This window comes from Nycticebus coucang, chromosome 2 (assembly GCF_027406575.1).
Source record: "Nycticebus coucang isolate mNycCou1 chromosome 2, mNycCou1.pri, whole genome shotgun sequence".
Taxonomy (NCBI): Eukaryota; Metazoa; Chordata; class Mammalia; order Primates; family Lorisidae; genus Nycticebus; species Nycticebus coucang.
The window spans coordinates 28633378-28649274 of record NC_069781.1 but is presented as its reverse complement, the minus strand read 5'-3'; the positions used below and the strand labels follow the sequence as shown (position 1 = coordinate 28649274).

At 42.8% G+C, this 15897-nt stretch overlaps 1 protein-coding gene across 8 annotated transcripts in view; it reads right to left on the bottom strand.

Annotated features, from left to right (window-relative positions):
- EPB41L4B (erythrocyte membrane protein band 4.1 like 4B) overlaps window positions 1-15897 on the bottom strand; it is a 146343-nt gene that overhangs the window by 59169 nt on the left and 71277 nt on the right. For 7 of the 8 annotated variants that reach the window (XM_053566270.1, XM_053566250.1, XM_053566241.1 and 4 more), the window contains exon 15: window positions 14974-15038. In XM_053566270.1, the coding sequence (XP_053422245.1) occupies window positions 14974-15038 (65 nt within the window). Of the gene's footprint in view, window positions 1-12868; window positions 13236-14973; window positions 15039-15897 lie in introns of those variants that run through there. The other variant, XM_053566307.1, reaches the window with a different exon arrangement.

Here is a 15897-nt window from a genome sequence, read left to right as displayed (position 1 = left end):
ACTGAGACTTACTCTTTTACCTACTCACACCTTGTGTCTTAGCTCCAAGGCAGGGTTCCTGCAGGTGGGATTAGCACCTGCGGAGCCTACATTGTAGACCTATGTAGCACACAAATTCTCCAAACACCTGCCAGAGGAGCTGATTGGGACAAACTTGTTCCTGTTTTACTTTTAGCCTACATGGGGATGATTCCATACTCCTAATCAGAACTGAAGCATCAGGCTGGGGGCACTGGCTCATGCCTGTAATCCTAGCACTCTGGGAGGTCGAGGTGAGAGGACTTTCTTGGGCTCAGAAGTTGGAGACCAGTTTGAGCAAGAGCAAGACCCCATTTCAGCAAAAAAATTGAAAAATTAGCTGGGCACAGTGGCATGGGGCTATAGTCCCAGCTACTTGGGAGCCTGAGGCAGGAGGATCGCTAGAGCCTGGGTGTTTGATGTTACAGTAAGCTGTGACAACACCACTGTAGTCTAGCCTGAGTGATAGAATGAGACTATGTCCCCAAAACAACAACAACACTTTGCATCAGTGAAAAATGTCTCAGTAGAGCTTCCCAGCTGATAAGCCTCAGAATGGTTGCAAGTGGGCTGAACCATTTATTCTTCCAGTCCTTGGAGTAAGCAGACAGGGCCTGAGAAGTCTGGAGCTGCAAGCAGCCTTGTCTGCCACCGCAGTGTGCTACACAAATACCCCACTTTCTATGTGTGCTGAGGACAAGAAATAGCCAGGAAGCAAAACCAGGAAGCACTGCCACTGGTCCATACCCCAGTCCACTTGCCCAGATACGTGTGGCTCTCCAGCTGCAACTCCCTTAGCAGAATCCACTCAAATACCCTGTTTTTATAGCAGATGGTATCAGTTGGCACCATACCTCTTGACTGAACACCAATGATTAATCACGTTCTTTAAATATTCACAGACAACCTGCCTGACACTGTACCATAAATTAGCTTAACCTTCCAACAACCATTTGAAGAAAGGTTATTATTATCCTTATTTTATAGAATAGGAAAGAAGAACAGAAAGACTAAGTAACTTTCCCAAAGCCACACAGCTTGCAAGTGGCACCGCTGGGATTTGAACCCAGGCAACCTGACCCTAGAGGCCTGGGCTCTCTTAAATGCCAGGCGGCACTGCTTTGCCATTTGGATGAAAGAAGCAGTCTAATGACAAAAAGGAATGCTGGTTGGCATTTGGCTTTGGCTTTGTTGTTTGACTAATGCAACCTTAGGTAACTCACTTCACTTTTCTGGGCTGCAGATGCTGCATTTTGTGGACATTAAGACTTTATATTCCAGGAACTACAGCTCGATGATATAATTTGATCTGTACAATGTCTGACTGAAAGATGAGAGCAAGCGCATTTACTTGTTCTGGCTTCCAAGATACCTGTCATTTATTTCAATTCTAATTTAGTAGAGATTAAACAGACCAACATATTGTTACAAGTTCTTACGGAATTCAGTGCAAGCATACTGTTTGGCAGAAAATAAAGTATATATTTGCAAAACTATACTTTTTCATAATAGGTTTGAAAAGAAATTGTATCAACTTCTTGGAAAAATGACACATTATGAATGTTATGTCTATTAATTAGGGGTGATTTCTTACAATAACTTAGTGGTTTTATTTTTTTTTAAAGGCTAGAGATAAAGATGACTCTACCTCACTTTTCTCTTGTCTGAAAAGGTCAAAATCACATTTGGGGGAAGGGCATGATTAAGATTCCTTTGTATAGACTACTAACTTGCAGAAAGATTTTCCAATTTGTATTTTTTTCAAGAAAGTTTCCAAGCAAGGACCGGACACGGTGGCTTATGTCTATAATCCTAGCACTCTGGGAGGCCGAGGCGGGTGGATCACTTGAGCTCAAGAATTCAAGACCAGCCTAAGCAAGAGTGAAACCCTTCTAAATATAGCTAAGCATTGTGACAGGTGCCTGTAGTCCTAGCTACTTGGGAGGCTAAGGCAAGAGGATTGCTTGAGCCCAAGAGACTGAGGTTGCTGTGAGCTATGATGCCATTGCACTCTATGCAGGATGACAAAATGAGACTCTGTCTCAAAAAAGAAAAAAAAAGAAAGAAATTTTCCAAGCAATGTTCCTAGCAATTTTGGTGCTAGCACAGGTGATGTCTGAATCCATACTACATTGGGACCTCTGGTTATGATTAGTTTACTAGCTACTTGGAGCCAAAGAAGGCATCTTCTTCAACATACCATTGTCTGACACAGGGTAGAGGCATAACATATACTGACTCAATGAATTAGTTTTAGCACATTCAGTTTTAACTCTTTTTAGGTAAGTTATCAAATATCTATTCATAAAAGTTTCACTTTGGTCATTAATTCTCTAGCTGATCCTTACTACATCAGTCTGTGCAAAACTGTAGTGACATATACCACATCCTAAAGAGTGATGACCTTTAGGGCTCAAGAGTGCCTGGGCCTCTGTCCTCTGTGAGCTAGGGTAGGCTATGTACTTCCATCACTGCGTCTGCAATTTTCCTGTGGTGAAACTGCTATCAAATGATTCCCATGAATGGCTGTAAGCAAGTCTGTTTGTCTTGATGTTATTCTTGCTAAGTTTTCCAATGGCTTTCTCATGGTGTGTATCATCACTGGTGTACCTCTGTGTGCCACTGAGGCACCGAGAAGCTGTGAGGAGGGGCTCTACAATTTTGTGGTGAGACCTAGGATGTTAATAATAATTTCAGGATCTGAGTCCAGAGAATTCCTATTTCATTAGTTCATTTTTGCTCAGAGACTCACCACTAAGAGTTTTATTCGATCTTTTTCCTGCCTTAAAAAGGAAAAAAAAAGACACAAATATAGTTGTTTTCCTTTACAGAAAAATGTATTCACTTCTAAGTCAACAGTGCTTTCCCTTCTAAGTTTCTTACCTATTTCTTTGGCCTCTGATTTCTGTGTCCCAATCCCCTCACTTTTTCCCATAACCGAAGAGGCTTTCTTTTTCCAAGAGCACTAATCAATTTGCCCCTACCCCTGCTTTGAAGGCATCCCCACACAGTATTCTATGGGAGCCCTTGAGGAACAATAGTAAGACAAAATAAACATTGTCATGAAAGCTGAGTGTAAGGGTGAGCACGGTGGCTCATGCTTGTAATCCTAGCACTCTGGGAGGTCAAGGCGGGTGGATGGCCCGAGCTCAAAGAGTTCAAGACCAGCCTGAGCCAGAGTGAGACCTTGTCTCTAAAAATAGTCAGGCATTGTGTTAGGTGCCTGTAGTCCCAGCTCCTTGGGAGGCTGAAGCCAGAGAATAGCTTGAGCCTAAAAGTTTGAGGTTGCTGTGAGCTATGATGCCAAAGCACTCTACCAAGTTATCTCAAAAAAAAAAAAGAAGAAAAGGAAAAAGAAAAGAAAGCTGAGTGTGTATCACGATGGCTAAATAGCCAGATTCTTTATCACCCTGTGCACCCTGACAGAGCTATGCAAGACTGGGAGTGTTCCACAGACACCATCCAATTCACTGAATGAACAAAATTAAAACAATCTTCATTCCAGGCTCAGGGCCCATAGCACAGTGGTTACAGTGCTGGCCACGTGCACCAAGTGGGGCGGGTTCGAACCTAACCCGGGCCTGCTGAACAATGACAACTGCAACAAAAAAATAGTCAATGCATTGTGGCAGGTGCCTGTAGTCCCAGCTTCTTGGGAGGCTGAGGCAAGAGAATCACTTAAGCCCAAGAGTTTGAAGTTGCTGTAAGCTATGACCGACATAGCACTCTACTGAGGGTGACATAGTGAGATTCTGTCTCAAAAAAAAAAAAAAAATCTTCATTCCAGAATGTACTTTAGGTGAGATGAGTAAAATGCAAACCTGTTAAGAGTAGCCTTCAGACTTACTACACAAAACATCAGTGTGAGTCACAGTTAGAGCTGAAAACCAGTGTTTCTGAGGGGATACAGCTGAGGATTCATTTATTCTGGGACTCATTAGTGCTTAAAGATCTCAAATGATCCTCTCTCTGTTCCTCAATTCTTGTAGGATTCTCAGAAGCTTCTATGTTAAACATCTTTAGTTGGCCTGTGAGGCCACACACTGGGCCTAACTCTAAGGACTTGTTGGTTTAATTGCCTTTCATATAGATTAGTGTCCATTTTTCAGCCATGAAATGAAGCTGGCTGAGCCATTAGCACAGCAACTCCTTTGCTTTCCAGGTCTCAGCTGTAGAAAGTCGATGCTTAAACCATTCACTATTCAGGAGAGGATGATTAGGTAGGTTTCTGCGGGTTCCTTACAACATCTGCCTACGGGGAAGTTTCTCTAATTATTCTAACGCTTGCCAGTGGATTGCCTAGATTAGAGATTTTCAACTAGTGTACTGCGAGAAGATCTTAGAAGTGCTGTGAAATTTTTTAAAGCTCATTAATTATTTTTGAAAGAAATTCAAAGCACAGATTCCTTTTTTTTAACCCTTTTTTTTTGATCAACATAATTTAGGTGTGCCAGAGAAGTGCAACTATAGGTTCAAGGGATGCCATGAGGTAATAAAGGTTGAAAAACACTGGCCTAGACTATGGCGGTTTTGGTATTTTAAATTCCACAGCCTTTCCGCCAATAAAACCACAGGTGACCCTGGGGATAGAGCTGTGATTTCAGATCCGATATATTGAAACTTCAATTGTAACTAAGAGTAGATCAGTCTGCCTTGGTCAAATGCACCAGGGAAATTCCCCGTATCAGAGTGGGTATTTAAGATGTCTGAGTGGAAAGTTCTCAGTAAATTCCCAAACAGGAAAGAAAACAGATATTAGAAATTTCAGGATCTGGAATAATTGAAAAAAAATAAGATCGAATTCCTTTATTCTGATTATTTTAATGTTGCCCAATCTGCCCTTTTCAGCTCTCTGGGGTGGTACCATGCTGAATATGACTTAAACTTCTGGGAATCTACATTCAAAACACGGCTGGTAAATATCAACGCTTCCTCCCCTTCTTCACTCTTATAAATACTAAGATGACACAGTTAATTGTACTTCATCAGCCTGATCTTTATTAAAGAGCATGACTCAAGAATAGGAGTTTCAGATGGTTTATAGAAATCAAATAAGAAATGGCGTTCAGAAAGATGAAAAGGTGTGCGGCCTTGCTCATAAAGAAATGTAATTAAAGTGGAAATCCTGGGTTTTACCCATCAGAAGAACAGAAGTTAAAAAAAAAAAAAGCTAGCAAAGGCTATGTGCTTGTTTCAGAGAGGTGTCATAATTCCTGGTGTGTCTGAAGAATGTAAATAGAATATCTTTGGAGGGAAATTTGTTAGGCAATACCCAAATTCACGTGCACATAGCTTTTGATCTAGTGATTCTACTGCTAGGGAATTTATTCTACAGACAGATTTGTTCAGGTGCACAAACAGAATATAAGAATGGCAGCACACTTCTAACTTCTGGGATTTGATGCTGTGTAAATGTCCATCAATATTGACTGGTTAAATAAAGACATGTGCTTATTTATGTGCAGAGTGGCTCTAGATTGACAAGAAACACTAACACTGTTTGCCTTGGAGAACTAGGGAATACCTTTTAGGTATTACTGTTTGAATTTCTACCACTATCTGTATTACCCATTTATTACCTAATTTTTTTAAAATAACAAAGTACAGCAGTTCCTTTTATTATTGTCTTTCTACTTAGTCTCCTAATAGTTAAAATCTTCCTCTGCTTTGTCTAAGATAAAACCCCAAATTGGACAAGTTGGGAACCAAGCAGATACTCTGTTTCAATTCGCCGAAGTTCGGAGCCCCAATTGTACCCGCAGAATGGATTCTCGGCAATCTCACCAATTCCTTCCTCTGTGCCAATTCTGCCGTCTGCAGATGGCAAAGCATTGTCTACATTTTGCCTGGACAGTTATTTCCTAGTATTCTCACACAGAAATATCGTTTCTACTTCTTTTTATTCCCATTCAAAAGTCCCCCATGGAGTTTCTGGTCTTACTTTGTTAGAGTTTCAAAGAGCTGTGTCATTATGTATTGTGTTAACCCTCTTCCATCTGCTCTTTTCTTTGGAACCAAACATCCTTTTCCATTGCTAAATTTAGGATATACATCTTAAACTGTCACCCTATGAGGGAGATCATTTCTTGAGCTAGACTGACTCTCCTTGGCCTGTTTCGGTCCACATGGACAGTTAAGGCTTTACATCTCAAAAACCACCCAAGATTCTTACCAGCTAACAGCAAACACTGGGCCTTTCATACATAATCCCATTTAATTCTCTGAATGGTGAGATATGGGTCAATTCCACTTGGGGATGAGAAAAATAAGGCACACAGAAGAAACCAGGCAAAGTCACAGGGCTAGTAAGTAGCAAAGATGGGATTCAAATCATTGAGATTCTATTCTATTTTTTTATTTTTTTGTAGAGACAGAATTTCACTTTATTGCCCTTGGTAGAGTGCCGTGGCATCACACAGCTCACAGCAACCTCCAACTCCTGGGCTTAGGTGATTCTCCTTCCTCAGCCTCCCGAGTAGCTGGGACTACAGGCGCCCACCACAGCACCCGGCTATTTTTTTGTTGCAGTTTGGCCGGGGCTGGGTTTGAACCCGCCACCCTCTGCATATGGGGCCGGCGCCCTACTCACTGAGCCACAGGCGCCGCCCCAAATCATTGAGATTCTAAAGATTCCAAATTTCACCTGTCAGAGAACTACGGGGCTCTTGCCTCAACATCAGAACACCACACTGTGGGCTTCTAAGTCCTTCTTTCTTCTGGTTGGCAACAACCTGCCATTTTGCTTCTGTAAACTTCCACCTGTTTCCCCACTGTGGGCTCTAATCTTGGCCCAAGTGCTTAGACCAGCATGCATACACCCTGTCCTTCTCTGGCAGCTGGAATTCACTAGCCCTTTGCTTCTGGAGTAAGGAGGTCAGAACAATGACATAGACTTGGTTTGCTAGATTGGGGTGGCATTTAATGATGAAATTAAAGCCATAAAAAAACTGCTAGAATTGTCACATGCTTCTGCTTTACTTTGGGTCTAAGGAAGTGCAGAACTCTATTGAGCAAACAGATCTAGCTACTTGCTATGGTGTATCCATCCATTAACTTAACATCATGCTTACTAAAAAAGAAGAGCTGGCCTTTAAAGAGTTAAAATTGAGCCATTAACGCATGGAAGGATATAACCAGACAAGCAGTTTTCCTTTTCCAAAGAGAGGTCCTATCTCCACCCACCTCGGACTCTGTTGGGATGATTGTTAAAACTCAGGTTCTTGGGTCTCCCCTTGGTCACCCCTGACCACTCAGACCTGCAACCTCATTTTTTTTTTTTTTGAGACAGAGCCTCAAACTGTTGCCGAGTAGAGTGTCATGGCGTCACAGCTCACAGCAACCTTCAACTCCTGGGCTTAAGCAATTCTCTTGCCTCAGTCTCCCGAGTAGCTGGAACTACAGGTGCCCACCACAACACCCAGCTATTTTTTGGTTGTAGTCATCATTGTTTGGCAGGCCCAGGCCTGATTTGAACTCATCAGCTCTGGTGTATGTGGCTGGTGCCTTAGCCACTTGAGCTACAGGCGCCACCAGCAACCCCATTTTTAATGATCCCCAGTCCTTCTTTGCTTTCCCAATTTGGGGGGAAGTGAGCCTATTGGGAGAATTATTGAGGACTTCTCTCACTAAGGCTTGGCCGAATGTCAGTTTCACGTTTCCTTTTAGATACCCCAAGGGCTTCTTTAAATATGCTATTTTTCATGTGGTAGAGACTTTTAACAGTATTTTGCTTTTGCTCTCAGAGCCCTCATAGCTCATCTCTTGCCTCTGTAGAGGCTTCCTGTATGAAATGGAGGAAGGGGATCATCACAGGCCAATTTAGGGTATTTACCTAGTACATTTGGAAGACTTGGTCGGCCAGGGAATTGACTTAGAGCTCTAAGTTTGAGAACTATTGATCTGAAGAAATCAATATGGCTCTTCAGAGAGTTCTCTGATGAGCTCAGATTATAAAGGACTAGTTAAAAGCTGCAGAGTCAAGGGCAACAAAAAGGCTCTGTCATCAGTTGTGTTCAGGGAAGGACCCAGGAGGCTAGAGTCGCTGACCTGGAAGGATGGTGAAACATTAACAGGCAAGAAAGAGGGGCGCCCACAGCACCCTATTCCTCCCATCTTTGCTCCTAAAGAGCACTATTTTCAGTAAAAAAAAGTAGGCCAAAGGGAGGTGCCTGTGACAGTGAGTAGGGCGCTGGCCCCATGTACCGAGGTTGGCAGGTTCAAACCCAGCCCCGGCCAAACTGAAACAAAAAAACAGCTGGGCATTGTGGCAGGCGCCTGTAGTCCCAGCTGCTCAGGAGGCTGAGGCAAGAGAATCGCCTAAGCCCAGGAGCTGGAGGTTGCTGTGAGCTGTGATGCCATAGCACTCTACCAAGGGTGACAAAGTGGGACTCTGTCTGAAAAAAAAAAAAAAAAAGAAAAAAAAAAAGTAGGCCAAAAAATGGGAAAGGCAAGAGGGCTCTGAAGGCCAAGGTAACTACCTGGCAGGATTTGAAGACTTCTGGCCCACGTGAATTACATCACTCCGACGACGCTGTCAACTCACTGTTAGATATCTGAGGTCCACAGGAACATGAATGGGTGAGAGAAGGCCAGCAAATAGCCAAGTTTCAAAAATGCAAAAAGTTATCAATTCAATGAGTTATGGAATAGTGAGCGAAAGTGGTAGAGTGGATCATCTCAGAGGAGGAGTGGTTCTCTAAGAATATTGCATAGTCTCTGCTTCTTTGGAAATGGGACTGTTCAATGAGGCCTGTATGGACAGGGTCTTAGACTGGGGCAAGAGTGGTAAGGGGTGGAGAGGGTTACTGGACCACTGGCAGGGGGGTAGTAGTTTAGAGAGGAGGTAGACAGTGTTATTAGATCATGGATGATGGACAGGGTAGCCAGGGTAGCCAGCCACTGGTATGTGGGGAAGTGTGGACAGTTACTAGATCACAGTGGGCAGTAATAGTGGTGAAGGGAATATGATTACTAGGCCGCTAATAGGGGATGCACAGACAGTTAGCCAACTACTGGTGGAAGTGGTAATGGTAACAGAGGTGAACAGGGTTACTAGATGGCTGGACAGAGTAGGTGGCTCTCCAGTTAGTAATTAGAGTTCGATGAATCGGATTTAGGTTCAACAGAATCTAAATCTCATGGAGATGTGCACCAGTAGGGTACAAGTGGTAGAGTGATTAGCAGTGAAAGGCTGCAGGGCACAGGGGTTGAGAACATGGGCTCTGGAGTCAGCATTCTGGCACCACTTACCAGTGGCAGGACTGTGTACAACTTGCTTGGTTAAACCCTAAGGCTAAGCTTCCTCACCTTTTAAAAAGGATACCACCCACCTCACAGAGCAGTCAAGAAGACCAAGCAAAGCAACACGCGTACAACATGAAGCTCAGCAACTGGCTATAGCCCTTATATATTAACACAGATCAATGTCACCTGACTATTCTCTGTTCTGCTCGATACCTACACCTCAAGTGAGAACACAGCTAACATACTAAACAATGTTCAGATGATGAAGCTGAATCCAGCTTCAAGGAAATTACAAGGTGGTCAATGTCCTTCCTACTCAAAATAGGATTCCCCCAGACTGGGTAAGGTGGTTCCGATACCTTCAGACGGGCCCAGAGATGACATACTACTGCCTGTTACCTAGTTAGACATTTCCTCTTGAGTGAATGTGGAACAATCCATTTGCTCTATTCATTGAGCATCTGCTACGTTGGGCATTGGGGAACAAAGACACAAAACTCAGACTTGACGAGCGTACAGGCTCCAGGATGAGAAGAACAAAAGAGCCCATTTTAATACAAAGCAATGAGTGTGCTGCTGTGGGGGTGGGAGAGGAGCAGGACAGTAGTGGAATGCAGAAATTAACTCAATTTGCAGAAGGGGTGCTGTCAGACAGTCCCTGGGAGAAGATGATGGCTGAGCAGAGGCTTAAGGAAGGAGCGGGAGTTGGGGGAAGGAAAGGGGAGCGACAGAGTCCTAGGCAGAAGGAACAGTATTTGCAAAGGCACAGATGTGAATAACAGCAGGGTGTGGCGCATGCCAGGATCTACACGCAGTTTGGCATCGTAGGATTTTAAACAGGGTGAGAAATGGGGGAAATATGCTGGAGCAGTAGGATGGAAACAGAGCAGGGAAATTCCTCAGAGAGGACCTTGGACTTCATCCTGTGCTGATGTCAAGCATTGCAGCAGCACAATCAGATGGTGTTTCAGAAAGATTGCTTAGTGACTGTGAGAATGATCCTGTCAGCACAGACTGGAGCCAGGGGGATGAGCAAGGCCACCTCTGACCCAGAGTAGAGATGCTTCTACAAGACCAGTGTTGGCAGGAGAGAGAAGAAAGGCTAAGTAAAATAAGCAGGCCGGGTTGAACAGACCTGGACACTGCCTGGATGTGGGTGGTAAAAGAGAGAAGACTTGTGGATGATGTGTACATTCCTACTATGGGGAAAAAAGAGAGAATTCAGGCAGAAGACAAGTTATTTTTATGGTATGGGGTTGTGGGGGGGGGAGAATATGATAAATTTGATTTCTGATATGTAGAGTTTGAGGTGTAAACAGGATATCAAAGTTAAAATGCAATCTAAAAACTCATAGTAGTCTGAGTTAAAGATAATGGTTTCAGAGTCAATAATATTATAACATCGTGACAGAATGATAAGTGAGAAAAGCAGTGGGTAGAGGAGAGACTCTTAGAAAACACCAATATCCAATAGGGTGACAGAAGAGGAGGCTGTTAAGAAGACCAAAGCTGCCAAATGCAGTAGAGAAAGATCCACTAAGTTAAGGAATGAAAAGTGAATATTTCATTTAACAATTAGGATGTCAGAAACATGCCGTGTTTTATCCTTCTTGACTGCAGACAACTGAATTCACTTAAGTTATTTTAAGCAGACAGGTATTTATTAGAGGGTATTAGATAGCATACATAATGCCCAGAAGGCCACAGACATGGCTGGCTAGTCAGGAAGAGCAAAAGTATGAACACCCACCACCTTCACCATAGGACTGTTACTGGGAAAGCCCCACTGCCACCCCTTTACTCTGCTGAGCACCTGGGACCAGGTACTACAACCTTCTCCAGAGTTGCCCCAGATGAAGAAACGCCTCAGCTGCTGTGCCTACAAAAAGCTAGTCTTGCCAAGAGCAGCCTCATTCAAGGATGATCTTGCTCCACACCACCTGAGTGCTCACCTTCAACTTCCAAAAGTCAACTGTTCCGTGACAGAGGTCATTCACAAAGGAGATTTCTGCTCAGCAGCAAAAATCAATAAAATGAAGATGGAGTCCAAAAAAAAAAAAAGCAAGTATAATCTTTATTCCTTGGAAATGCATTTGTAAAACTGTTATCAATAAGATGAAAAGATTCAGAACACATTTATTTATATAAAGCACATACACCGAGGATCAAAACATTTGCTAAAATGGAATACACCCGTAAACAAGTATCTTAGGGAAAGTCTATAGGTGGTTGACTCCACTGTGCAAGGTATGCGCTGATACCCTCCTTCTGACTAGGTATTTGTGGTAACAAAGAAAGACCAATAAAATATCTCAAAGGGTGTCAATACATTTTTTAAAAGGGATTAAGATGGGGAATATTACAATAATATATTTAAAAATGGTAGAAGAACTGATTTCACAAAAATGCTAATGAAAAATTATCTTAGGCCTATCTATTAAGAGAAGAAAAATGTTTTGACTTGGGGTTTGAAAAGGGGCAAATAAATATTTTGGTACAAGCTTTATCCTAAAAGACAACATGTTGATTTCTGGTTCTACAAAACAATTGGGGCAATGCCCTTTCTATCCTAGTCTACAGAATACTTTGGCACAAAAACAAAACCTTATATGCTTTCATTCGAGCCACAACTGCTTCTCAATTGCATGTTGTATTTTAGAAGAGTGAAGTCTAGGGTAAAAACCAACCCCCCATTCTGACAGCAGGTATTCACAATTATGTCTTCTGAAATCAAGCAAGTTAGCAGCACCAATCATTAAAACATTAAAAATTATACTTGAGCAGCAAATTCTATCAGAATGCATGCTATGCAATTTATGATTAGTATAACTGCTAAAATTCAAAGTGGCTAAACTGCTTTAAGATATAAACTTCAAAGTCTCCCTGTATTTATATAACATCTAATAAGTTATATACTTTATTTAGCTTCTGAAAGGAATAACCCTCTATCAAAGAAGTGGGTACTGTAATTTTCCTTATGAGGAATTTAGTTTGAATGTATGCCCTTAGACTAAAAAAAAAAAAAAATTAAGTTTTTAATACATCACAGAATTTTATAGGCAGAAAGGACCTTGGAGATCACTTGGACCAACCCACACTTTTTAGATGGGGAAAATGAGAAAAAAGGAAGTGACCTGTCCAAGGTCACAAAAGGTGGGAGGCTAGACCCTAGCAATCTTTTTTTTTTTGTGTGTGTAGAGACAGAGTCTCACTTTGTCACCCTCGGTAGAGTGCCGTGGTGTCACAGCTCACAGCAACCTCCAACTCCTGGGCTTAGGCGATTCTCTTGCCTCAGCCTCCCGAGTAGCTGGGACTACAGGCGCCCGCCACAACACCCAGCTATTTTTTTGTTGCAATTTGGCCGGGGCTGGGTTTGAACCCGCCACCCTCGGCATATGGGGCCGGCGCCCTACTCACTGAGCCACAGGCGCCGCCCGACCCTCACAATCTTGATCTCTATGACAGTACTATGTGTATATGCCAAGCTAGCTGGCCAGGCTTTTCTGGCTTTATTTGGTCCCATTAATTAAATAAAGAATATCAGGTACACAGCAATATCATAAACATAGACTTTTACTCCAATTTTAAAATCAGAATATCAAAATGATTCCTGAGCCTTTAACTACCTTCATTTTATTGAGAATGTAGCCAACAATAAGTTGTGACTAGCTATCATGGTTTTTATCATGATAACATGACACTGAAAACACCTTTTAGGACTACTGCTTAAAGACACTTATACAAACACATCCACGTGATGCCAAGACACTTTTTATGGAATGCAATGAAACCATGATGGTGAATGGAAGTGAGATGCTTCAGTCTGTCAAAGTGCAGTCATGAGTTTATCTCGACACATCATACTCTGCATCCCTCCTAAGTTCTTCTGGTTCTGGTCGTGCACATAATCAAAAGGGCTGTCATCTCCACTGGCCGAAGCTTTCCAATGCGACCTGTCATCCTGAAAGGATGGCCTGTTTTGTTTGCAGAGTGAATGATTAGTGGGAGAATGGGAGAAAATTCACAAATGTGAGTAAAACAACACAAGTACAAGGGAAATGGGCAGGGGGGACCATGAACCACGCAAATGAGGATGGCTTACAAATGGAAATGAATGGATTTTCATCAGTCAGTATTTTAAAAATTCAGATCATCTATCAATTTCCACATAGAGCAAAGCTCTGTATGTGGTTGAATCATCATTGCTCAAAGGGCATTGATGGTTCAGTCAGTCTGGTGGGCACAGGTGAAAGAGGTTGCTTTACTACAGGACTTCTCAGAGCTTATATCATACTGACGTGCACTGTAAATGCCTTAGGCAGCACTTGCCAAAAGTGTTTGGATACCTAGATAAGACACTGAAATGCTGGGCACCACCCCAGAGAGCCTGACTGAGGAGATCTGGGGTGGGGCCAAGAACTTACAATAACAAGCTCCCCATGATGGCAAAGCCCCCAAGGGTGCAGCCCCCCTCCCCAAGACCACTCTATGCAGCTTTCCTCAGAATGCCCATTGTGCAAAACTGGGCTAGGCCAGGCTTCTGTCAGAAACCAATATGATAACGGAGGCAATGGTCAGAACAAACTTTTGCAAAAGCAATGTTAATAAAAACAGCACTTCTATAAATCTCTCCTATTTCTCTTGTCTTGGAAGAGGGGGAGGAACTACCTTTGAAATACAGAAAGATTTTAAGTGACCACCCCACGAATCTAACTTGCTTTTAAAAGTTACGTGAATATCAAGTGTTTAGAAACAAGTCACACTGTTGTATAACAGGATCCTCCACAAACTTGTATTTGCCTTGCTCTGAGTGGCTGTATTCCCATCACTCCACTCTCCGGATTTTGTCAAAGCGTATAAGGCTAGCAACCTCACCTTTAGGCAAGCTGAATTCACCAACTATGTTTCTGAAATAGCTTCACACATAAACACCAATTAAGCCTGATTTAAAATTCAAATCTTAAAGGAACGTTTGCTTTCACAATGCTAGCCTTAAAAAAAAACTTTCAAGCCTAACTATAAACACAGCACAGCAGATGCCAGTTGGCTCAGGAAGGATATGGCAGGTTAGGGCCAAGGTTGGTAAACGACAGCCCTCGGCCCAATCCCACTGTTTATTTGTAAATCAGTTTTATTGAAACACAGCCACAGCCTCTCATTTATGGCTTGGTCCTGGCTCTTTTCGAGCTAAAATGGCAGAGTTGAATAGCAGTGACAGTGACCACAGAGCTGAAAATATTGCCTCTCCGGCCCTTTACAGGAAGTTTACTAACCCCTGGGTTTGGAAGATCCATTGCCACAAAAAGCAAACTCTGCCTATCCCTACCCCCCATCCTGAAGGAAAAAAAAAATCCTTAAACAGAACAACAAATATCCCAAAGGTTTAGTCACATTTTAAGTAAATGAATTCTCAAGACAGAAAATGTTACTTAGAAATTTTAAGTAACATGTTGAATACGAAAAACCAAACCAAAAATATCTGAGGTTAGAACAATTTAAAAAAATCAATTCCTTTTTATTTCACAGAGGACACCTTTGGGAAGTCCATCGCTAGCTTCATTTGCTTTGCAAATCATTCATCTCTGCAATGATAATGCAACCCGTAAGAGCTGTGTCTGATACAGACTGTCAATTCATTACTCACTAGAATCTCAACTTTTCTGGAGAAAGGAGAGCTTTCAAAGGTGCAGCCCTGTGAGCTCAAGCACTTACCTGACATTTGGAGAGTGAGGATGCCATCGGGGCTGGCTGGGGTGGATATTAGGATGATACTGAGGCTAGAAAAGAAAATACCAAACTTGATTATTTGACGACCTTTTAATTTCAATGGTCTTCATTCACTGTCTCTTTTACTGGGGCCCAGGGGGCTGTGAACTGAAAGGCTACCACTAAACGATGGCCGGAGGGGCAGTTGCTTCCCAGGATGATCCTGTTTCTGTGGACAAAGGCTGGGAAGCTGCCCTGGGAAGAAAGGTGACAGCATCTGCCTTCAAAGGGGCCATCCAGAGCACCCAAGACAGGCGTATTCATCTCTCCCAAGGGAACAGGCAGAAGGTGCCAGGAAGATAGAGAGAGTGGGAGGCAATTTCTGTCTTCAGAAACAATTTTTGTCATTGCTGAAAATGACGATGACCACGTGGAACAGTTACATCTTGTTCACCGACAGGGACTGGATGGGGACGCTAAGTACAGCAGCAGGGCTGTGGGTGAAAGTTTTTTTCTTTCTCCCTGGTTAAAGCAATAAAAATAACTTTCTGAAAGGTAATCCAAAACCAAACACCGAAACAAATAAAAACCATCTAGAGCAGCTTATAACCATGATAAAACTAGAGGGAGGGAGGGAAGAAGGAAGGAAGGGAGAGAAGGGAAGAAGGGGGGGAGACGAGGGAGGGAAGGGGGGAAAAGAAGGGAAGTAAAGGACAGAAAAAAGGAAGCTGTCTATTTTAAGATGAGAAAACAGATCCAGACCAGAGCCAGGTCACCGGTCCCGTCCACTGTAGCCTACAGAGGGCAGCAGTCCCAGACATAACCAGAAGCCCCAGAGCTTTTCCAGGCTAAACTAACTTTCTAATGGGGCACACCATGTCCTCCTGACATTGAAGCCTCTATGGTCTTGCCACTGTTGCTCCTTTAATG